The 24,198-nt window shown below is 35.8% G+C and overlaps 2 protein-coding genes across 2 annotated transcripts in view; both read right to left on the bottom strand.

Moving 5' to 3' along the window:
* The window catches only part of ttn.1 (titin, tandem duplicate 1), a 172,421-nt gene extending 161,597 nt beyond the window's left edge, over positions 1-10,824 (bottom strand). The window contains exons 1-20 of the mRNA XM_041263764.1: positions 10,600-10,824; positions 9,429-9,532; positions 8,653-8,856; positions 7,708-7,995; positions 7,431-7,519; positions 6,757-6,983; positions 6,358-6,634; positions 5,492-5,626; positions 4,937-5,080; positions 4,302-4,559; positions 4,089-4,202; positions 2,982-3,260; positions 2,594-2,659; positions 2,195-2,453; positions 1,888-1,966; positions 1,577-1,792; positions 1,319-1,461; positions 936-1,117; positions 401-631; positions 40-284 (exon numbers count right to left, since the gene is read on the bottom strand). Of these exons, the coding sequence (XP_041119698.1) occupies positions 40-284; positions 401-631; positions 936-1,117; positions 1,319-1,461; positions 1,577-1,792; positions 1,888-1,966; positions 2,195-2,453; positions 2,594-2,659; positions 2,982-3,260; positions 4,089-4,202; positions 4,302-4,559; positions 4,937-5,080; positions 5,492-5,626; positions 6,358-6,634; positions 6,757-6,983; positions 7,431-7,519; positions 7,708-7,995; positions 8,653-8,856; positions 9,429-9,519 (3,527 nt within the window). The 5' untranslated portion in view covers positions 9,520-9,532; positions 10,600-10,824. The remainder of the gene's footprint in view (positions 1-39; positions 285-400; positions 632-935; positions 1,118-1,318; positions 1,462-1,576; positions 1,793-1,887; positions 1,967-2,194; positions 2,454-2,593; positions 2,660-2,981; positions 3,261-4,088; positions 4,203-4,301; positions 4,560-4,936; positions 5,081-5,491; positions 5,627-6,357; positions 6,635-6,756; positions 6,984-7,430; positions 7,520-7,707; positions 7,996-8,652; positions 8,857-9,428; positions 9,533-10,599) is intronic.
* A 4,621-nt stretch (positions 10,825-15,445) lies between these two features.
* The window catches only part of LOC121323689 (coiled-coil domain-containing protein 141-like), a 35,756-nt gene continuing 27,003 nt past the window's right edge, over positions 15,446-24,198 (bottom strand). The window contains exons 21-25 of the mRNA XM_041264882.1: positions 23,958-24,070; positions 23,215-23,340; positions 22,367-22,864; positions 21,079-22,013; positions 15,446-19,838 (exon numbers count right to left, since the gene is read on the bottom strand). Of these exons, the coding sequence (XP_041120816.1) occupies positions 19,517-19,838; positions 21,079-22,013; positions 22,367-22,864; positions 23,215-23,340; positions 23,958-24,070 (1,994 nt within the window). The 3' untranslated portion in view covers positions 15,446-19,516. The remainder of the gene's footprint in view (positions 19,839-21,078; positions 22,014-22,366; positions 22,865-23,214; positions 23,341-23,957; positions 24,071-24,198) is intronic.

Here is a 24,198-nt window from a genome sequence, read left to right as displayed (position 1 = left end):
AATAAATAAAAAATATATGAAAAATTAAATGAAGTGTACCGGATTCTCTTGATTGCTTCTGGTTCAGCAAAGTATAGCTGAGCTCCAGCTGGAGCAGTGGGCTCCACATACAGCTTTCCAGAACAAATCGAGTTTCCTTTTACATTACAGGCAAACGCAGTGTAAATGCCTTCATCTTCTGGCAGCACTACTGGTAAGCGCAGGCTGGCCCTGCCATCCTGCAGAACCTCCATTTGATAACGACCCCCTTGTTTTATGCGTTTGCCATCTATGAACCACACGATCTTTAAAAGAAAGAGACATCATCCCAGCCACATGTTACTTCTGAGCTTAGAAACAAGCTTTCAATATCTGTTTTGCTTGTTTAAATATGTCACAGTGATAAGAACTGTAATTATACCTTTGGAAGCGGTCGTCCAGACACTTTGCAATGGAAAGTGACGCCCATTCCTTCCAGGATTCTATAGCTTTTCAATGCGATTTCAATGCCTGGTTCAGTCCTCTCATGTTCAGGGACATCCACCATCATTTCTTCTCCGTCTTCTGAGACAAGCTCCTCATAAGTAATCGTGATGATTCTGTATTCAATCTCTCTGATAAGTCTTTCTTCAAATGCAGAAATCTGATATTCCTTTAAGTGTGGGAAAATAAAAGGATTTTGAATGAGAGCCGTTAGCCCAGTGACCCAGTGTTAAATGCATGGTGCATAGTTGCATGTTTTCTTTTTCCTTTTTTTGTTATTTAATTATAAAAATAAATAAAACTTATGAATCAAAATTGTAATGTACCGTATGAATTTTAGCGTTGGCTTTGTTTTGTTGAGTAGTTAACATTATTATTTAAAATGACCAACTACTTCAACATATACTTGATAAACTTTTAAATAATATAAAAGCCTGATTTATAATCAAAAAATAGATTTTTTTTTTCCTTACCTGCTCCTGTACGAATCTTTTCATCATGACAGTCTGCTTAGCCATTTTTTTCTGGAGAAGAACTTGTTCTTGTTCATATTCACTCAAGGTAATAGCTGGTGCAACTTCTGCCTCTTTAGGCTCTTGCACAAATGTTGTCACTTGAGTCATTTGATACTGCTTCATGTAAGCATCATATTCATCTGCAATACAAGAGTAAAAGACCATCAATAACCAAGAATGAGCCTCATGATACCTATATAAGACCACTTATATTAAAGACATGTTTAATGAATCTGTAAATACGTATTGTTAGATATGGCAGAAATAACTGTCAGTGGATCTGTGAGCTGCAAGGCATGTTTTTATAACAAATTCAATCAGATGTCGCTTATTGAACTGACCTTCGTCTAATAGGTTAGCTGAGGCAGTCACTTCTCCAAGCTGATTACGGGCAACAACAGAATATTCCCCTGCATCATCAGCAAATGTCATAGAGATCTCCAGTTTGCATTCTCCAGTTTCCTTGTTGTATGCCACTCTGTATCTAAAAGGATAAAAAAAGATAAAATAAATGCTTATAACCTACCACAGCTTAATCTCAAAGTCAGAGATATGTGTGTACAAACATATGAAATATATTATTACTATATTTTAAGTACCTGTATCCAGTAGTCAGAGGCACTCCAGCCTTTTTCCAGTAAATGTGTGGTTTGGGGCTTCCTCCAACCTGACAGTCAAATACAACACTACCTCCTTCAACTAGTTTCTGCACGGTAGGTTTCCTTACAAAGAAAGCAGCAACACCTGCCCCAGATTCAACAGACTCTGCAGCACCGCTGGTCTCTGACATGGTCTCTTGTCTTGATTCAGAAAAACTGAAAATAAATAAATACAAAATAATTAAATTAATGCATTATATGGAACTAAAAACATTACTGTCAGCATCAAAAGTCCAAACTATTTTAATTACCTTTTCTCTTCGGTGACGATGTGCTGCTCAGAAACAGAGACAGCAGAGACTTCTTCTCTGCTCTCAATTTCTTCTGAAACTGTAAAATTCAAGGGAAATGAGCTATGCATAATGTATTCTGTTATTGATAAGCCTAGAAATTATAATATGTTCATCGACTTTACATTGGACTCTCACTTTCTGAGCTTTTAAGAAACAAAAATACTTTTTTAGTACAGGATCTAATTTCAGTAACAATATAGTATGATTGTTGGTGTGATTTTACCAAGGTAGTTCCGTTATATATGTGCTATGCTTCATTATTTACCTTGGACGAGCAGGTAACTGGAGGTGCTAATTGTTCCAGCTTCACTGGTAGCAGTGCAAGTAAAGCGACCACTGTCTTCTGCAAAGGCTTCACGAATGACAAGCCGTGCAATTCCAGATTCATAGGTAATTTGGAAGTCAATTGAACTCTCAATTCTGAAGTCCTCTCTGAACCACATCACAGCAGGGGCTGGGTGTCCAGTGATTTGGCACTCCAGAGTCACAGATTCTCCCTCAATGACAGTCATATTTTTCAATCCCTAAAGAACAAAGATAAACTCATGTATTATTTTTTATTAATCGTATAGAAATTACTACTTTGTTATTACAAATGTAGAAATGAAGACAGAAAAGGCTGCCTACAATGAAACAAACTACTAAAAGCAGAAGAAATACTTACAGCAACTAAGGTTGGAGGAGTGACAGCTACCTCAGCAACTGTGGGTACGCTTGCTGCTTCGAGCATCTGAAACAAGTAAAGATGTATTTGTTTAATATTACAAGCAGTTTATTATATGGTTTTAAAAGGCTTTTGGTAAAGCCATGAATCAAGTAAGGCAATGGGGAAGATCATCCAGTAGAGGGCGCTGGGTGGGGTCCAACATGTTAGGAGTTTAAAACAGCACAAAAATGTCTGGAATACAGTAGGGAGGAAAAGTTGATTATAGAGCTGAAATGGGTACAAAAAAAACATTGCCGAAGAGAAAGGGAAGGTTGATGATTGTGAATGGGTAAGATGCGGGGTATCAAATGGAGTTAGGTGGTCGACAACACGCTTCTTTACAAACCTCTTTGTCCCACTCTTCAAAAATGTGATATTTCTCTTCTTTTTCCACAGCACCTAAATAGGATGTGCTTATTTCTTTGTGCAAGCGAGTGTCGTAATGCATCTGATATGTTTCAGAGGTCTCTTTGAATGGAGGCAGGGGTGAGATCACCTGCTCTGTCATCATTCTGGTCTCCACAGTCTTGTGGATGGGGGGTTTCACTGGCCTGGTGATCTTTTGAGCAGCAGTAGCAGCTAATTCTTTCTGCAAAGTAGCAATAGCACATCCTGCTATTGAAACCTAACCAATCCAAGAAGAATCATGTTAAAATATGGCCCCAAAAAAAATTACATTTCGGTTTTGCTGAACAAGGCAGGGAGATGGGTGGGGTTAATTAGTGAACCAAGTTAGATGTGAATTGGGAAGTGCTGTAGAAGCAGGATGATGAGGGATAGTAAAAATGTAATCATTAGTAAGTAAGAATAACCGTACACACACACACATATATATATATATATATATAAACTTGATTTCTGTAAGGCTTATATAGGGAGTGTTAATGTGACTGCGTTAATAAACTGGCAGCTTATTTAGCAGGTGATGGATAAGGTATTGCACAGCAGGTTACTGGACAACTGTTAGATTTATCAATGAGGGTTTAAACTTATACTTTAAAATAAACAGGTTGCAAGTCAGGCAAGCAGGAACCTATACTTGAAACTCTTTGGTATTAGCCTAAAATAACCTGCCTACATGACACCTCCAACCTCAACGAAACAGGGGTCTCTACAGTTGTGCTCATCAGTCTTCTCTAACTTTAGAAAGACAGGCATCTGGCTGTCGACCAATGTTAAGAAACTATGTTGATCATGATAGATTATTTTACTTTAGTTGGTTAAAAAAAAAATGAAATACACAAAATGTTAACTCTTGTTTCTCAGTGTGATATTTGTGAAAACTTCCTCAGCTGTTTCTAAAGACGAACACTCTAATCATCTTAAAACAACCGTATTTAAAAAAGCATGAGTTTTTTTTTTTTTTTTTTTTATTATTGTTTTTATTAAATCAACATATTTTATTTTAACTACTCGAATATTGCACTGCTTGCCTGATATGACCCATTCTTACCTCATAGGTATGTTCTGGTTTAGGAACAGTAACTTTTGCTACTGTAAAATGAGGAACAGGGGTTGTGGAAAGTGATGTGTCCGTGTGGGCAGCAGTTTCCTCCCTTCTTTCAATCTACAGCAACCAACCAACAAAGTAATGTTTGAGTGATGTCCACCATACAGAAAGATTAACTTAGAAATGTAATATTATTGAGTGTGTCTGGAATCTAACCTGGGAAATGCTTTTGTCAGCTTTATCAGCAGCGATAATTTCAATTTCAGATGGGACCTGCACAGCCTGGGTTTTGACAGGTTTGGTAACAATTTGTTGCTCTGTGGTTTGTTTAGACAGTGCCTGGTGTTTGTATTCATACTCCATACTGCTGTCTTCAGCATGTGCTCCTTCTGTTCGTGCAGGCCCCTTTATGCGTGCCTGATCCACAGCAGCAAGAACTTTAGCCACTGCTTCAGCTTTTTTGCCACCCTCAGCCTAGAGACAACAACCAGCAAGTTTATAAAGTGCACAGATTGTAATTGTCCACGGCATTTATACACCAATGCAAACTTAATACACCAAGCTCAGAAATACTAACATGTCAGTAGAAAACTGATACGTTTTAGAACTGTGTTAGAAAGTGTAAAATCAAGCTCTCACTCTACATACAGGGAAAACGCAGAACACTGTAATCCAGTCTCTTCAACAGGACTACATTTACATGCATTAGTTTACTCTACCCGGGATGTGATGGCAATAAAATGAGTGCAGTGTCTGGTTAATTTTAATGGGTCACAGGTAAGGTGAATGTGAACAGGTCAAAAAAAAATAAAATGCTATAGTTGTGACTGTGATACTTCATTGTAAGCTACCTGATCCTGAATTGACTGTACATGTACAGTAGCCAGTGTTTCCTTCGTGGTCCTTTCTGTGAAACTGGCAACTGGCTCTCGCACTCTAGCCAGGTCAACAGCTGCTACTACAGTAGCCACTGCTGTTGTTTTTTCTTGTTCTATCTGACCACAGTAAGAAATACAAATGATATTAAGCTGGTTCCATGTTTGCCAAACTGGCAGTCTGTATTCACATAAAAACATGATATATATATGTGTGTGTGTGTGTGTGTGAGGTGTAGTTTTTTATCACAATATGCTTTATAAAAACATATATAATGGGTTTTTTGTGTGTGTTTTTTTTATAAATACTATTTCATTTAAGATGATATTGTCATGGAAGAAAACAAGCCTACAAAATATGCAGCTTTGGATTTATGGTGGATTTTCTCATATTTATATAAACCATAATCTGGTCATTTTAAATCAACAATAAAGATTATTGGTATATGTGTAATGATTATGAAGTGCTGAATGTAAGACGTGTACTAGATGTGTATAATGAAGTGACATATGCTTGAATATACAAAATACCTGGCCCTGTATTGTCAATATCTGCTCTGCCTGTGTTGCAGTTTCTTCAGTAGTGCTTGTCAATTTAGCCACACCTGTGGTGAAGTCATGAACCACAGGGGCTGCTGTGGTTTCTCTGTCTGTCTCATGTTTGATCTATATTTATTTAAAACAAATTAAAAAAACAAAGAGAAATGCCATACAAAATTCCATGTTGAAGAAAAAAAAAGTAATGGAAAAATAAAAAGAGACATTATGAAAAAAAAGTTGTACAGTGCAACAAGGTGGTATTCATTATCTAAAATAAATTAATAGATGTGCGCATGGATACAAGTGATTTGATAGCAGTGATTCGACTAAGCTACCTTTTCCTGAACTGGCTTTTTGTACACTGTAGACAGGGTTGTTTCTGAACTGGTCCACTCTACAGAACTTGGAGCTGGATCTTGTGCTCGAGCATGGTCAACAGCAGCTAGCACAGTGGCTACCACACAATCATGCCTAATGGTTTTCGCGAACCATACTTCATATAAAAGTTTACACTCAACAAAAAGGATCCTATTTTGAAGCAAAATTTCCCGCTGTACCAGAATTTAAAAACAAATCATTTGGGGACTCAAAGTTGATGCAATTTTGAATATTTGAAGTGTCATTTTACAATACTTTACACAGTACCAGTGATTAAATATACAGTATTACAGTCTAAACACAAATCTGAAAGACCTTTGTGATTGCAACCATCTTTTCAAAATCAAGCTCCATGATTATTCCAAATGAATGCTGTCAGTTTATAAAGAACTAATAACCAGAATTGTGCAACCAGCCTACCAATACATCGCTGGAAAATACCAGAGGACCAGAAGGGTACTTTAAGTAGATTTCCTTACCTCTGCTGCTCCAGTAACAGCAACAGCAGCTCCGGAAACTGTCACATGCTTCTGCATTTCATGTCGTCCTTCCCAGTGTCCCTCCATGTGCATCTGGGTGGATGCAGAAGTCATTCTGGTTTCTCTATAGCTTGCCTCTGATACATAATTCTCCTGCTTCCAAGGTGGGAGGACATCTGAGGTGACAACTGTGGTTGTGGTTTTTCGTGACACCAGTGGAGATTTTACTGGTCTAATTGGTGATGAAGAGGAGAATCTTCCAGATGGAGACACAGATCTTTGGAAGAACAATTCAATTGAAAAAGATTAGTCCGTAGATAAACATAGTTATTAAGTAGGGTACAAATTAGGTGGAAAACTTGAATTAGTATAAATGGAAAAGTATCTACTGAGCTTTACCTGACAGGGGATGGGGCAGGTCCTCTGACGTGCCTCACAGGAGAAGGTGACTGATGGCGTCCAGCTGCAACCTTGGCAGCTGCTGATGGTGGAGTCGGAGATTTTGAGGTTGGCTTTGGTGGCACACGTGGGGGTGTCTTGTGTGGCAGTTGGTGGATAACTGTAGATCCATCCATAGCCATTTGCATTGTCGCTGTGGTTCTAGCCTCGAGATGGGCTTCCATTTTCTGTAAATTAAATGGGGGGGTGGGGTTAATAGTACTAGTAATGGTATTCAAAGAGCATGAAAAAACTAAACATTGGAAGCTAAATAAAGTACATCAGTTCAGCAAGGGTGGTGGCATTTGGTGTGTAGTACTAGGGCAGCAAGTAGTCCAATAGTCACTAAATCCAAATATGAATATAGGGGGATCCACCAATGCATCTTCCTGTGGGAGGGCTTCTTACATGCCTGTCCTGTTCACGTGATGTATCAGTAGAGTCTCCTATGACCACTCCCTGTTAGAAACTGTTCTTTGCTTCCCCTGGTATCCCCAAGAAAGATTACACATTTACTAAATACTTAATACTACAGCCTCCTTAACCACCCTCGACTCCTATCCTTACTTAAAGTTTAATCACTGTGTACACTTGCATTAGATTTCCTTAAAACAAGCAAAAAAAACATGCTTTACCTTTTCAACTCTTGTCTGGCGAGTCTGGGAAATCTGAGCAGTAGATACAATAGTCTTTGTCTTTTTAGCAGGCACTGCTTCTTCTTGGCCTTAGGTAAATAAAGAATACAAAAATGAGTAATACTGTAATAAGTATAAACTCATTCTGACACTTAAAGAAAAACAAAACATATCAATCTTATTTATATTATCTAGATCCATTTCACTTTGGTTAAAACATGCAATAACTTAGAAAATACAAAAGGAGCATAAATGACAGGGTTGAATGAACTGATACCTTGAACAAGCAGTTCGGCTGTAGAAGTAGCACGTCCACTGCTGTTGGAGGCGTTTACAGAGTAAGTTCCAGAATCTTCGGGGAAGGCTTCGGCAATCATTAAACTGTATACCTCTCCTTCCTGTACAATCTGAAAATCAGGGGAGCTCTGGATCTCTGCTCCCTCCCTGTAGAACTTCACCACAGGTGTAGGGATTCCAGTCACACGTACATCCAGTCTGACTTGGCTTCCTTGTCTCACAGTCATGCTCTGTAGTCTCTGTGTAAAGTTAGGCGCCGCTGTTTCTGCTGCAATGTGGAGAAAGGGAATCCAGTCAATAAATTGAACTTTCAACTGGTGACAGCTGGCTTGAGTCTTACAAGACAGGACTGTGGTTTAAAAACTTTCACCACCAAAGATCCTAACAGTAATAATGTGCAGATAAACACTTAACACTAAATTTGTTTTCATAGTAAATATATACATATTTAAATAAAGTTTTCCAACCACATTATACCTTAAAGGATTACAGTGTGGTTGACAACAGCAAGAAGTTAGGTCGTGACATGCTGGAATTATAGAAATAGCCACCAGGTGGTGCTACAGAAGTATACTACTATTCAAGTCGAAGGCAAACAGTATCATCAAATAGGGATTATCCAAATGTAGGTGACGTATTATATACTATATATATGGGATATATATATATATATATATATATATATATATATATATATATATATATATATATATTGTGTGTGTGTGTGTGTATATATATATATATATATATATATATATATATATATATATATATATATATATATATATATATATATATAATTAAGGCATCCGTGAGACTAATGGTTGGTACTTTATTAAATACAGACATTAACAGGCAGGTGAAATAAAAACTGTTTCATACTAATATACACATAACATGCCAGATGTATTTTTCACATAATTACCTGTCACAAGCAATTCAGCTGTGCTAGTGGCTTGTCCAGCTCCATTGGTGGCTCGTACGGAAAATCTTCCACTGTGTGCGGCTGTCACGGCGGGGATCATCAATCGAGCGCGGCCTTCGCTGAATGAGATCTGCACGCCGGGCAGAGTGGCAGTGGAAAGAACCTGGCCATCACGAAACCAGCTCACCTCAGGAACTGGGGAACCTGCAGAAACAAGAGAGATTTATCAGAAACTCTGTCATCAGACTAACATTTCATAATCTATTTAATGTAAGTAACTCTTATAGAAGTATAGCATCATGATGCCATGGAAATGGAAAAAAAAAGGCTAAGATAGTTGGAATAATGAACATATAGGCAACTGCCATCTACCATCTACAGTAAAAGCATAGCAAAGTGTAATAAAGCAAACTGAAAGCATGTGAAAGCATGGGTAAACATTTTAAGGCCCAGAGCGGTATGGTAAAGCATATTTAAAAAAATGACAAACAATGGTAAACTATGGTAAATGCGTTGTATAATCTTTGGAAAAGCATGGGAAGCTGCAAAAATACCATGGTAAACTTTTATAAGAAAATAATAATTGTTATTTGTCATCATAATATATCACCTCTGATTATATATACTGTATATATGTTATATATCCTAGATATCTCGCTATGTTTAAAACATATTTACTGAATTGATAAATTCATAGTATACAATTTTTTTTTTAGAAATGATAAAGATTTTGAGTGATACAAGGTATACGTGAAACAAAAAGAATAACCACTTACCACTAACTTCAGCCTCAAAGGTTGCAGCACTACCCTCAAGTGCTACAGCGCTTTGCAGCGGCTGTATAAACGTTGGTGCTTGTGTCGACATTGTTTTAGGCACCCTGGAAAAAAATTCAAAAACAATTGCTGCTATAGTTATTACTGCTTTACAGTATAAATCAACTAGGTTCTTCCTATATGATGAGGTATAAAAGATGGCTGTGTTCATCTAAAGTCAATATAACGTATTTTAACAACCTAAAAATAAAATGGGCTTGAGATAAAACTGTTGATCTCTTTTGTTTTTGAACACCTGCTGCTCAATAGCATGTAAGATCTTGGAAGTTTTGAACTATGATTTCCTTAAACAGTGCTGACTCCAGGTGGGGGTGGGGTAGAAAGATAATATTCAAGGATATTTTATATACATTTTATATAACTACATATTCAAAACTGTAAATTATAGGTGTGTCTTAAAACCTAATGTTTATGAATTACTTAAAGTGTATAGAACAAATTATGAAGGGTTACTGTTTATTTTTTTTATTGTTTTTTTTTTTTTTTATGTATATTTCAGGCAGACAAAAACCCATTACAGTGTAAAGTATATAAATACTAAAATGCATTCCATCATTTATTTACTATGTGTTATTAATTAATTCATTGATCCATAACTCAATAAAAAGTATAGAAACATATTTTATTCAGTAAGTCTTCTTCTTAATGATGTTAAAAGCTATGTGACAAAAATGGAAGTTTCCAAAAATAGCCAGTCCCTTTTTGATTGACAGTGGACATGTGGCACATATCTGAAGGTGCAATTGATAGCTCAGCTGCTGATTCCCTTAAAAAGACATCACTGCCGAGCTGGTATACCACAAGCATGCTATCAGAGCTATTCTTAACTTTTCTCAATTTGTCTGACTGCATAATAACCCTGAAGTATAAATAAAGAACAAACATTTCCAATCGATAGCAAATTTAACTAAATAACAAATCAAAACGAACTACCCTATGTTCGACTTGTTTTCCTGTTGTTAAATCATAAAATAAAAAATCTATTAAGTGGTTAACTGTAAATACTTTAATAGATATATGTTATGCTTAGGTATATATTCTTCACAAATAATGCAATAATTTAATAATCGTTGCATAGTTTAATAGTATTTTTAAAACAATGGTTACTTACCTGCTTTCACAAGCGTGCCTAGAAATAATGGGACTGTGCCCAGAAATTTAAAATCAGAAAAGGTTTTCTTATCCAGCAATATTTTCAAAATATCCAATGTGAGAACAGTTGAGCCTCGGAAAATAAAAACAAAACTACACACTGTTGTAAGAGTGTAGTTTTGCTTTCCTCTGCAATCCCTACACCCGAGGCAAGGCTGGGAATGCTCCTACTGCTCAGAGGTGCAAACATAGTTGTTTTTACTTTATATACCCTAGGTCCACTGACAAGTGAGAGCATCATTTCACAGCCACATCTGATTGGCTGTCACTGGAAGGCATCATGGGATCAAGGAACCACTTTATGCAACTTCACACCTGTCACTCTCTTTGATTTTATGCAGGCAGTTCTATTTTGTCAGGACAGCCCACAAGGATATTAGCACATGTAAAATGTTCATCTTTAACCAATGACTCCATCTCTATGTTAAACATTCTTACTAACATGTTAAAAAAAAAAAAAAAAGAATAGATTATTAAACTGTGCACAGCCAAAAAGAGAAAAGGGGCTCTGTGCAAAGCACAGCTCCCAAGAAACAACAAGAGATCTACCAACTGTATCTGTCAATCACCAGACCACCTGAATAAACTCTTTCCAATGCATGTTATCTGTATTCTTCCCCATTGCTTTTGTTTTACAGTAATTAGATGCTGTCTGGTGTAAAGACTGATGGACTGCAGTACACCATTTTGATTATTCCACCACATATCAACCTACATACCGTAGACACATTTAGTCTGTAACAGTCTATGGGTTTTATAACATTCCATTCTTACACAAACAGCACTTACATCACCCTACTGAAATGGCTGACTTTACAAAACCTGACTTTATGAAACTGTACTGGTAAAAAAAAAAAAAAAATGTAATAAGCATAACCCTATTTTGGTTCCAACAGGTAAATATATTACTACAGAAATGCTTGATATGCTAATTCTTTGATATAAGGACAATATTTTCCATTTCTGTGTAACCCCTTAGTTTTTACCTAAATGTGCAGTACGCTTTTATAAATAATAATCAAACAACCTACAACCAAGCTATCCTAAAAGCACTAGAAAACCACCTGGCATAAATTAAAAAATAGTAAAATTAAAACAATAGGGGCACATTATTACAATGCAGGGCTATACCAACACTTAACTAGCTTGCCAACAGGTGTCTGGTAATTCTGACTACAAGATACATATATAGATATAGATATATAGATAGATATAGTCACATACATATGTTTTATATTTAATTTTGGCTATTCTTTTTTTATTTTTTTAATAAATACATTCAGTTTTCGCCATGCTTTCTGGGATTACACAACAATAATACAATATGAACTTCAAAAGCTAAAACATTTTGGCTTACTTTTGAAACAGAATTCCAGCTTCAGACGTTTGACCTCCTACACAGCATGTGTCTTCCACCTGCACTTTTAAAAGCAAATGCTGATTCACTCCTCCGTGATCTTCTGCCCTCGGACTAAAAGTACTGAGTATTTCTGATCTTTTCCTGTTTTCTAAAATATGAAAGAACACACAAAACCTCACAGCATGTTCATACTTTCCAAATAAATACTGTACAGATTATGAAAAAAATTCACAAGCACAATATATGGTCAGCATCCCACCATGCTCTTCGAACCTGTGTTTGTGGGTAGGAGCAGCATTCTTCATACAATTTACAATATGTTTGTTTTCTCATATGCCTGAGCCTCCTACATGCCACCAAACACCACCTATTTATTTTATTTGTTTACTTAACAACCATAGATGATGACAGTTTCTCATTGGGTCTGGACGACTCAAATGACCCACCCTCACTTATGCACATACACAGAAGGTTTGTGTCATGTGAGACATTGTAAGGGGTGCTTGATTAGGGAGGCATTTAAAAATTTAGCACAAGTAGGAACTCTGAGCAAAAATTTCAAAACCATTTAGCACCAATTTTCAAAACTATTTGCTCCTGTAAAGGGTGCTGGGTTCAGGAGCAAAGGTTTCAGTGCTTATCTTACACAGAAGAATATGCATCAGGGCAGAAAGGTGTGAGGCTAATAGGTGGGATCGTGATTTGTTTTATTAAATGTTGACATATGAAAACCCACACTCACAAGCAGCACTGCTTAATGGCAGTGTAAGAAACAACAACAATAGTTTATTAATGTTTAGGTAGGAGACCGGATTGCTGGTTATTACAATGTGTAACAAATCATTACGCATTCTGTTTATTTCAATAGCCTACCACCATATTCCAGCCCTGGGGATAAAAAATAAATAAATAAAAACAAACAAAAAAAAAACTTTATTAGTGTGGTTGAACACGTTAGCTTGACAGAACGGTATTTATAGAAGGATATAACTGAGGGAAACAAATACTATTTTAACTCACATTTAAATGTAATGGCTTTCAAACATCAACACCTTTCATCTGCGCTCAGTCTGAGAAGTGCCACTCTCCTCACTACATCCCTCTTCTCTGAATGGACAGTTTATCGAAATCCTTGCTATCATTGGTTGTTTCAAGTAAGTGTCCCTTACAAGAAAATGATTGATGCTATAAAACCTTGAGGCAGCCAATGATAGCGCTAGCAGGGATGGACTTTTTATTGAATTGGAACCCTCCGGCCTTAAGTGAAACATGGGGACTGGTATTTAATTATGCTCAGTGATAATAAGTTTCCCAGAGATCGTTGACCGATCCCAGAGACCTTCAGACTCAATTAAGGGTAGGCAGGTATGGGCCACAGACAGATAATATGCTTGATCTTGCAAGCGTCAGCACCCTCACTGCATGAAAAACTGACGGTTCAGATTTCCGTCTTTTTATTGGTTACCATGCGTACCTACGTACCAGTTATGTGAACCCCTGATTATTATTATTATTATTATTATTATTATTATTATTATTATTGTAAGTTTAACATTTAAACTTTATATTATTAAATTGAAATCTGAAATGACGTCGCTGCTGCACAGGGAGTAAATCTACAGTGTCAGTCTGAGTTGAAAATTGTATGATTATATGTTGATTGTTTTAAGAATATTTTCATAAAACCTATTGGGGATTTTAGCAAATTGCATAATTAATAGCAACAGTATTCACAGCTTGATTTAGCAACTTGAAATATTTTAACAGCTTTCTTGAAAAGTTATTAAATAGAACAGTAAATTGCTAAAATAATCTGTCATTTCATGTTGTCGTTTAACACATTTCTAAAACCTGCATTAACGTTTGCAAATACTACATATGTACCTCTAAGTTGTTGTTTTTTTTGTTTGTTTTGTTTTGTTTTCGTTAATTGTGTGACATCTTTATTGCAGTAATTTGTATAAATGGTGCAAAATGTTTATGAAAATTGTTCAATTACCTGTGACAACTACAAATGCTGAACAGCAAGCTTCTCCGGCTTCATTTTTAGCAATGCAGAAATATTTTCCAGTATCAGATAAGACAACATTTCTTTTTAAAAGGACATGGGTGTCACTGAGGCTCTGAATCTGTACAAAAAGCAAATTTGATCAGGGATTTAAAATAAAATTATGTTTATATATTGACTGTTAACAGGCAGATCTCACAAAACTTACTTTGCTTTCTCCAGACGCCACAACCAGATGATCTTTTAACCATAGTATATGAGGTGTAGGTCTCCCTGAAACCGTGCACTCAAGGAAAAGATCTTCTCCAACTAACAACACTTTGTCTTCAATTTTAGTTTTAAAGTTTGGAGGTTGTCCTTGAACTGAAATTAAAGAATGGATAAATAATCATCTACCCTTGAACAAAAAAAAAGACAAAACATTTAACAGAAAGAAAAAAAAAAACGATATATTCCTAAACTCTGGGTTATCTTACGGTATGTTATTTGCGATTTGTTGTTTGACTTGAAATTGTGTGTAAATCTGCAATGTCTATCCACATGCTGGTTTAACATACAAATGTGTTTTATAACATTTAAATACAGAAACTAAAATGAACTAAACAAACTCTGTAAAATTGTTTAAGGGGCCGTTTCATAAAAATTCTGCAAATGTGTGCTTTCGTGGTGTCAGAGGTCGTCGATGCGAGCGTCATGTCGCAGTGTTGTCGCTTGCGGTCTGCGTTGAGAATAATCAGTAACTCGGTAATCGATTACGTAATTACATGCAATGACAGGTATTCCAAGCGATGCTCTTCCTGCTTCCATTTGAACCCAACATAAGTAACACGTCTTTTGCTATCCATCTAAATAAGCAATAATGAAAATACACAACTTGTTCATACAGTGCATTATTATTATTATTATTATTATTATTATTATTATTATTATTATTATTATTATTATTATTATTATTATTTTTATCTTACCCACTGTCTCCAAATGTCTCATCACCAATATCTCCATTGGCAAAGTGATCGGCAGTGTCACAATTTGCCCAAATGAAACTGCGGTTTGTACTCTCAGGGTAGCCAATGATAGCATCTAGCACATGCATTCTGGGATCTGAGATGGCTTGAAAACGCAATTAAAACCTTTCCTATTTTCATATAGAGGTGCTCATTCACAGCAGGGGAAACAAATGGCATTTCAGATCCATCTATGGCAAGTTTCTTCACACACACACACACACACACACACACACACACACACACACACACACACACACACACCCTTCCCACCAAGGGCACCATAACCAAAAGAAAACTTATGAAAATAAATCTGTCTGCAGCGAAATATAAATCGCTCAAAAACGTTTTTTTTATTTTTATTAGTATTATTTTCCAACAAAACATATTCTAGCGTTATTTTAAGACATATGTGAACGAGCCAGTAATCAATAAAATAGCAGTATATCCAAACATTATAATAAATCAGTACAGTATGTAACAAGATTAGTCAGTCTGATTAATAACTTGATTTAGTTAATAATAGTGAAACATACATCTAAGTGCTCAATATTTTAAATGTTAATAGCTAAATAGTCACAAAACGTATTCATCATAGGCATCAACTGTGTTTTTATGTGAATGTTATTAAGCACAAAAGTTAGTATGAAAACATTTCTACAAAAGAAAAAAAGCATTCCAGCACCTCAAAACTAAACGCACGGTACAAATGCATTCAACTGCTGCAGCTGCCTTTTTTGTTCTTTATACTTTGCAAAACTTATTCTTTGGTAGCAGATTCGACATATTGTAATTTTATTAATACTGAACACACTTTTTACATCTACCAGCAGTGGTCACATGACCTTAACACTGCCCCACTGACAGAGCTCTCGCTCTACATCCCGCCTACAGGTAGGCAATCTGTTAGCTTTGATTTGTGGATTTCTTCTTTGATTGACACTCTGCCAATACTGTCTTGCTACACTTTATTTTTCTACAGTTACAACAGACGCTGGTGCCTGCTTTTCGCTATTGATAGAAAAAAATACATAGACTGTCATTGCTCCCACGGTAGACCTCTGGGCAGTGGACCACAGTTTGGGAACCCCTAACTTAAAGTTTAATAGATACATCTATTAATTTATTCGTTGCCATAGTTTACTGCACTTGGGTAAGAGATATATGTTCTTATAATTATAGAAGGATACATTTGCAAGTAAGTCAGTTTATAACACCTGCTTTAAAAACACACGAAGTGTGGGCCAGGGCAGGGCAACTGAGCACAGGGTTAAGAAGCCAAGGAAGGCTCTTCAGCATGATAGAACTAGTTAGTGAGATTTTCTAAGACATAATGAAACATACAGATTTGTGTTGAATCTAAATGTAAAAATGTGCATTCCAGGTTGCAGGTAATTGCATACTTTAAAGTTAACATTTCCAAAATTCTCTCAGAGGAGCATGTTGCCAGACCCTCATGGAAGCAACCCACTACCAAACTGACTCGCTTGCTCTCTCAATACCACACAGGTGCCTATTTTCATCTCTCAAATGTTGGAGGGTGTGATACGGCATATCCATTTTTGAAACATAAAATAATTATTTATTTCTCATTTACATGAGACTTTCACTGGCTATAATACAACCTATTTAGATTAAACATCCTGATTATAAACAAACATATTTTATAGCATATATTTATTATATCCCTAATACAAAGATACAATTCCACACATAGCTACACACAGATAACAGTGTCATTCTGGTTCTGGGAGTGCTATCTCCAGGTAGGCACACTAAAAATATCATACTTCATAGTACATATGAAATAAGTATGTTACATCAAATAAACACACATTTCAATCCGGTAAGCAAAAGTTAAAGCAGTGTTGTACTATATTTAAAAAACAAGTGCACGTTATAAGCAGCTATTCCTATCGCTTGGCACTATGTACCCATAACCATGAATGACTGGGACACTTGATCCAAGGGCATTAGTGCAAAATGCATTGTATATCCCTGTTTAATACTGGGATCGTTATTACCCCGACTGTATTAATATATAGATCGAATCGAAATAATTGAACATGCATTGTTTATGGATATTCAATCTAGTGTCTAGTACTTACTACAATGAAGGGTATGGTGTGGACATAACAAAACAAAGCTCATTGTATGAATGTTTTGTGAAATGCTAATGAACTGGTTTCCCTTCTGATCATTATCCCATCTGTAACTTAATGAAATGTTTTTATTATTGTGTTTTTTTTTTTTTTTTAAATCACACTTCCTGCAGTGATTGAGGACAGATCTCAAACCCCAGTGCAGGAAAATGGCTATTTTGAAAAGAGCTTTGAAACGTAATTGGCACGCAGATACACATGCTCTAGGATCTCTGGGATCTGTCAAAAATTGCAGGGTAACTGAGCTTATTATCGCTGATTGTAATTAAATACCAGTCCCCATAGTTTAGTTAAGGCTGGGGTTCCAATTCACTAAAAAGCCCATCCCTGCTAGCGCTATCATTGGCTGCTTCAAGGTTGTAAAAAAACAAAAATGGAGAGCAACAGGTGGAATAATTCCAGTTTACATCAATAATTTTATTTTAAACTTCAATCACTTCAATCAACCAATGATATCAGGAGTCTCGATTTAGCTGTGCTGTACCCGTTTGACATATACATATTTACGAGACATACTTGACTATAAACTTAGAAAAGAAAGATTACATGACTTGGTGCTGGTCTGCACAGCCAGTGTTCCATTGATTTTAGGCAGACAAGACATACGAATCATGCTGGATTGTATCCCACAATCAATAGGGTCATGACACAGATTATGATTAATTATACGGCAGTTTTTAGAGGGCCTGAATTTGACAGGTTTTGCTGTATTACAATACCTTATTATTTTTCATTATTAATGTCATGGATAAGAAGCAAGAAGTCAGTCACAGAAGTGGTGCCCCAACACTTTATATTTGTATGTACCGTATGCAGACCAACAGATCTGCCTGAAGCATCTTGGGTCTACCTAAATATAGAATAAAAAACACACCTTACAAATTTGTGAAGCTTCATGAAGCAAGAAGTGTTGCCTGCTTTTTAATATGCTGTTTAATAGGGTGAAAGAACCACTTCCATGGTCAATCACCTGAAACCATACAGTAGTTTAACTTAGTTGTCACACCCACCATCTTAAATAACCTGTCTTCCTTTACTACAATTTCCTATAAAAGCTGAAGTAATAGTTTATATTCAGTTTTTTTTTTTTTTTTTTTTTTTTTTTTACAAACGTGCTGTCATAATGGTATGCTATATCATAACAGTAAAAGAACTGAGCCATCAAACTGCAGTGGGTGTGTTAAAATATATGATATTTTATATATAGTTTTTGAGAATAGAACAAATACTCTATTTAACAACTTACAAATATGACATTTTTCCTGACATGCATTGGTGATTATATAATACAGGAGATAAGCAAACCAAACTTATAAAGAATGACAGAATGGGAAACTCCAGCATGATGATGCCTTGCGCTATTTTTTCATCATAAACAAGACAGCAGCTGCCAGCAGGCAAAGATGTTTTGTGTAAGCACAATTCACGTGAGTTATTTTATTGTTTGTTTGTTTTTTTGTTTTTTTTTTTTTTTTTTTTTTACTATATTTTATTGAGGAAATAAAAATAATAAAAGCTTTTTTTGACATATACCAAAGATTATAAGCATGTTAAGAGATTTACTGCTTAAGTGCCAGGTTAAGTAGAAGCATTGCAGTCGCACCAGAAGGTATCAAACACTACATTTACATGGTGATGTCATCAGTTGAATCAAAGTGTAGTAACATCCATTTTCTACCATTAGCTTTGTTGTTCATATTCCTCCCATAATGCTTCTGTGTAAAGCAGTGACCCTTTCAGAGTGAGCTGTTTCATTAAAGCAGAATTGCACAACATGTTTTAATAGTTAGAACTAGGAAAAAAACAACAGATGAAAAAAAGTAGCTTAAAATAGCATCTTTAAACACGACTTTCCACCCTAACCGTAACAATAGCACTGGCAGCACCACATATCCCAGCTGAGTTTCATCATCCTGGGTTACTATATTTTGAAATCAGGTCTACAATAATTATGTATTCTTTTTAAAGTTTAAAGTTTATTTTAAAATCTGATATGGTGTGGGTAACTTTTTTTTTCATTCATCTGCCATCATTTGGATCCCTTTTTATTTTGTTGCAAGCTCGGCAGCTATATCACAGGCTTCGAGAACAGGATTAGCAACTCATTTACCCTGTCGTGCAGCATTATATTTTCCATTAAAATGCTAATGAAAGCAATCTTTCCATTAAAAGGTTTACACATCAGTTTGAACACATCAGTGTCTTTTATATACTTAAAACAATGAAACAACGGTTACAAATACAATTCAATGTTATTAATACATATTTCTTGATTGAAGATAATAGTTATTTTCGTGCAAAGTGCAACACTTTAATACTGATTCTGAAGACAGTCCATCTTAAGTGAAAAGCTTAACAAGACCAGTGGTGCAAAATGACAGTAACTGAGTTAACAACAGGTACATTAACCACAAGACGACACAAAGTGTACCACAACACGTGAGCCAGTCCACATTAACCGTGTGCGTGAAATTGGGTTGCCAGTTACCTTTCACTTGCAGGATTGCACTAGAAGACAGAGTACCGCTAGAGTTTTTGGCCCGAACAACGTAAAGGCCAACATCGCTATCAGTGACCTTCTTAATGAATAAACTGTGTTTGCCTTCTTTTTGTGAAAGTTCTATGTGTTCATCATTGGTCAGTTTATGTCCATTCCTGTACCTGAAGCAAAGAGTGAATTTTCAAGTCACACAATTAGATTACAAAAATGGATTAGGAACAGTCATTTTAGCTTGGTTGTATTTTAGAAATGAAGTTGTTACCCCTTCTGGAATATTATTCACCAGATAAATTAACTAAACTATGTTAGTTTATCAGTTTAAAAAAAAAAAAAGTTTAATAAAAAGGTGGGAAATGTTAAAAACACATTTGAATCAAATTCAAAAGTAGCCCAATAATATTTCTCGGGTAAAAAAAACTTGGTTTCATAAAACTAAACATAACAATAAAGAATTTTCTTGCCATTTTAAAATCTTGACTGTTAATGTAATCATCAGTGGGTGATATTTTAACAGTTATTTGGAAATGTTTTTTTGTTGTGTGTTTTTTTTTTTTTTTTTTTATAATTACTTATCTCTGCCACACCAGCACCAAATTCCACAGAGCTCACTCAAGCTATCAAAGGGTCTGATAAGTGACACAAAGATATTCTGTGACCATCTGCTATTAAAAGCTGACAGTAATTTGTAACAGTAACACAACAAATATATATGTATCATATTATTAATATTGTTTAATGATACTGTTTTGCACATGTTTTACTTATATTAAAAAATAGTCTGACAAAAGAGTTTCACCCATCCTTTTTCTCCTCTAAAAAGATACCTTCATGGTAAAAAATGTTTTACGTGATTTACGTATCTTTATAGAATGCTAAAACAAAGATTAATTTGTAAATTAGAGGTAGCTTTCAACTGTACAGCTATGACACCCTGGGATCCTTCAAGAAGCTGCTTGATGAGATTTTGGGATCAATAAGCTACTAACAACCAAACGAGCAAGAAGGGCCGAATGGCCTCCTCTCGTTTGTAAACTTTCTTATGTTCTTATGTTCTTATGACAAGTTTTGCTTCACCCTATAGAATTAAGTAATTTTGTTTCATAAAGTTGAATGAAACCTGCTAAATAAGGTTACATTAACATATTGAATTACACATGTAGTTTTCCATATACTTAACAACAAATTTGACAGTTCAAAATCAAACAAATACTGTACCATGATTATGGCTCTGGTAGACGTTTGCGATATAATTTTGTAGTTTATTTGATTACATGATGTTTAATAAAATATCAAATTATGTATTATTATTATTATTATTATTGTCTCAATCCTAAAATTCGAGGTGATGCTAAACATTTGGCCATAGATGTACTTCATTGTGATTTGTTATAGGCTACCCACCAAGTTAAAGTAGGCTCTGGAAATCCTGTTACTTCTACTTCCAAGGTCACAGGGGAACCTTCCACTACAGTAGTGTTAGGCAACAGCCTGGAGAAGTTTGGGCCCTGGCCAGATATGTTGCTCATGGCTCTGGTCCCCGATGGAAGCATTATCTCCTCTCGAATGGTTGTCGGCTTGCAGAAACCTTGTTCTGATTTATGGGCCAGAGGATCTATTGTTAGTGGGGCAGGTGAAGCATGCAGGCTGCCAGAACTTGCAATGCATTTGTTAGGGTCTTGCAAACACTCTTGTGTCTCAGTGAAACTCTCATGCAGAGCATAGTGTGTTTCGCGGCATTCACTGAATGTGTCAGACATGTAAGAATTGTTTGCAGGTTTGCTTTTTAATATGCTAAAAAGTGTATCAGAAACAATGCCAGGTGCAGGTACTGTCAAGGGACTGCGAACAAATGAGGATGATTCAGACTTAAATTTAGAGTACAGTCCCCCAGTAGGTGAAGGATAGCTTTCAGACTGACTAGAAACCTGTTCTCGTCTGTGATTTAGGGTGTCAACAGCAGCAACAGGTGTTAAGAAGTCAAAGCTGTCAGTCCTTCTGTTATTGCCGAATTGTGACTGTGTTTGTTGGCTGAATGTGTTGACATGCAAGCTGTGAGAACTGAGACAAAAGCCATCTTCGAGGTCTGTTTCAGAGTGAAGGATGTTGGATTCAGGGGTCTCAGAGAGTGAAGGTAAAGAAATGTCATCTGGAGATGCGCACTCATATTCATCAATAGACAGGGTTTCATCAGTGAGAAACTCATTTTGCAAGTCCCCCTCAGCCAGTCCACTGCCATCTGTGGCAGCAAGAAGTATAGCTGCTTCATCTTGCGGCAGGAAATCATCAGGCACTGAATGAGGCAACTCTTCTCTGTGCAATAAGTTTTCATCTTTGGTCTGTTTCATAAAAACAAAATGGGTAGTAGTTATTAAAAGCTTTTTATGTTCAAAAAAGAAAATGGCTTCAGTCAAAAAATCTGTAGAATGTGTTCCTACAGTACATTACTGTGTATTCTTCGCCATCTATACATGGGTCTAAAAATTCCACATGGGATAAACTGTCAAATGTATACTGTGGTCCTGAGTTTATTTGAAGCTTGGTAAAATCAGTATTATGTTTTCTTTTTACAATTGGTATATATGCTTTGTATTTTCAACTACTATAGTAACTAATGGCAACCACAGAAGTCATGCTGAAAAAAATAAAATACCTGTGTATTTAATGTTGATGACTGAAGATAACTGCATACCTTATCATTCTCTGTATCTCCATTATTGTTAGTGCTATGCCCATAGCCTTGCTTGTCCATTCTTTTAAATTCCTCCTGAATGTGTGGAAACCCTGAAACCTCAGTGCTGGCAGGGGAAGCTGAAGTCTGGGTGCCTTGAGCCCAGTTCCCTATCTGATGAAGAGGAGTTATCCTTCTCCCTGGATCAATAGGAGAGGCTGACAAACGCACAGTTTGTGAAGAGGAGTACACTGTGCTCAGCTGCTGCTGCTCTTGCCTCTGCACTGTGGTGAAGTTCTGTTCCTCTACTTTGTTGCTGACAGTGTTTGTTTCAGAATGAGTTTCTTCTGTAAATGATCTCTTCTCAGATAATTCCTGACTTCTTGGTTTTTTACAGATTTCAGCTTTCTCAGGTGACTTTTTATCCAACATACTATTCCCATTTCTTGAGGTCTGGTCATGTACATCCTTAATGCTATTAGATGTAGCTAATCTATTTGGTTCTTCATTCAGTTCTACCTACAAAAATAATATAAAACAGGGACAATCTGAACAACTATCAAGATCTGTATAAAAATAACAGTACGTCTCAACTACCTAAACAATATGTATGTAATTAACATGTATTTAAGAATCTCAGTTTTAAGAATTTTAGGCCAAACATGATCAAAATGTAGTTACAAAATGTAATTTTGTAATTATCTAGACTACCACTTTAATACAATTTATTGCTACTTGAAATATATTGTTCATATTTTAAAATGACTTGGAAATATTAAACTTTGTTTTGTGCACACTATTGCTGTTTTCAGAGCTGAGTAATTGTAAACTGGCCCTGGAAAAGGCAGAGGTTTAAAACTTACACTTACCCTTTCTGTGGTTTCTTGGAAACTTGTCTCTCCTTTTCCATTTTGTGCTTTATCTGTTTTTCTATTTTGTTGATTATCAACCTTCAAATCCACAGAAGATTCAGATGTCTGCTTTAGAACATCAGCCTAGAGAATACAAAAGCAATAATACTGTGCATCAGTAACTTTAAATGGTTCCATCAGATTGCACTGGTAGGGCATTAAAATAACAGTTAAAACAACAATACACACACATTCATATATATATATATATATAATAATCGAGCACAAATTAGCAGTGCTCCATCAGGGGACGGGACGATAAAGATTCTCCTCTGATTAAAACCAGGGCTCAGACTACATGACCTGTCATTGTTGGCACTTGGTTATAGAGATAGGAGTTTATTATAACTAAGGCTTGTCTCCTCTGATTAAAAAAACTCTCTGGGTTCCTCCAATTAAAACCCATGCTCAGATCACATGATCAGATCTTTTTTTTTTTTTTTCCCCACTGAGCTTTGAAGGAAGCACTTCCTCCCTTGCCTCCAGATTCTCGGAAGTTACTAACTATATATATATATATATCTATCTATATATATATATATATAAATATATATATATACACACACACACACACACACACACACACACACAAATAATTTTCAAAATTGTTTAAAACTTTTGTGACAGGAAATTGTTATATTTTCAAAGAACTTTTTTTTTTTTTTTTTTTTTTTTTTTAAATCAACTTCAGTATTCTCTACCTGTAGTTTTTCTTCAAGATCTCTTAAACCACTACACAGTTCCTTAATAGACTTCAGAATTTCATTGTGTTTGGTAACTGTTTTCTCTATAAACTTCTTCCCTTCTTCAGGACCTTGGTAATAAAAATATAAAAAAAAGCATCTTCATTAAAGAACTAATACAAAGTGATGCTGGTTTTATTCATAAAGTTTTACAAAATTTGTATTACAAGCTGTGCAAAGAGAGGTTGACAGAGCTTTG

This window comes from Polyodon spathula, chromosome 11, assembly GCF_017654505.1.
Source record: "Polyodon spathula isolate WHYD16114869_AA chromosome 11, ASM1765450v1, whole genome shotgun sequence".
Lineage (NCBI taxonomy): Eukaryota > Metazoa > Chordata > Actinopteri > Acipenseriformes > Polyodontidae > Polyodon > Polyodon spathula.
The sequence above is the reverse complement of the archived record's forward strand: the minus strand, read 5'-3'. Positions and strand labels throughout refer to the sequence as shown.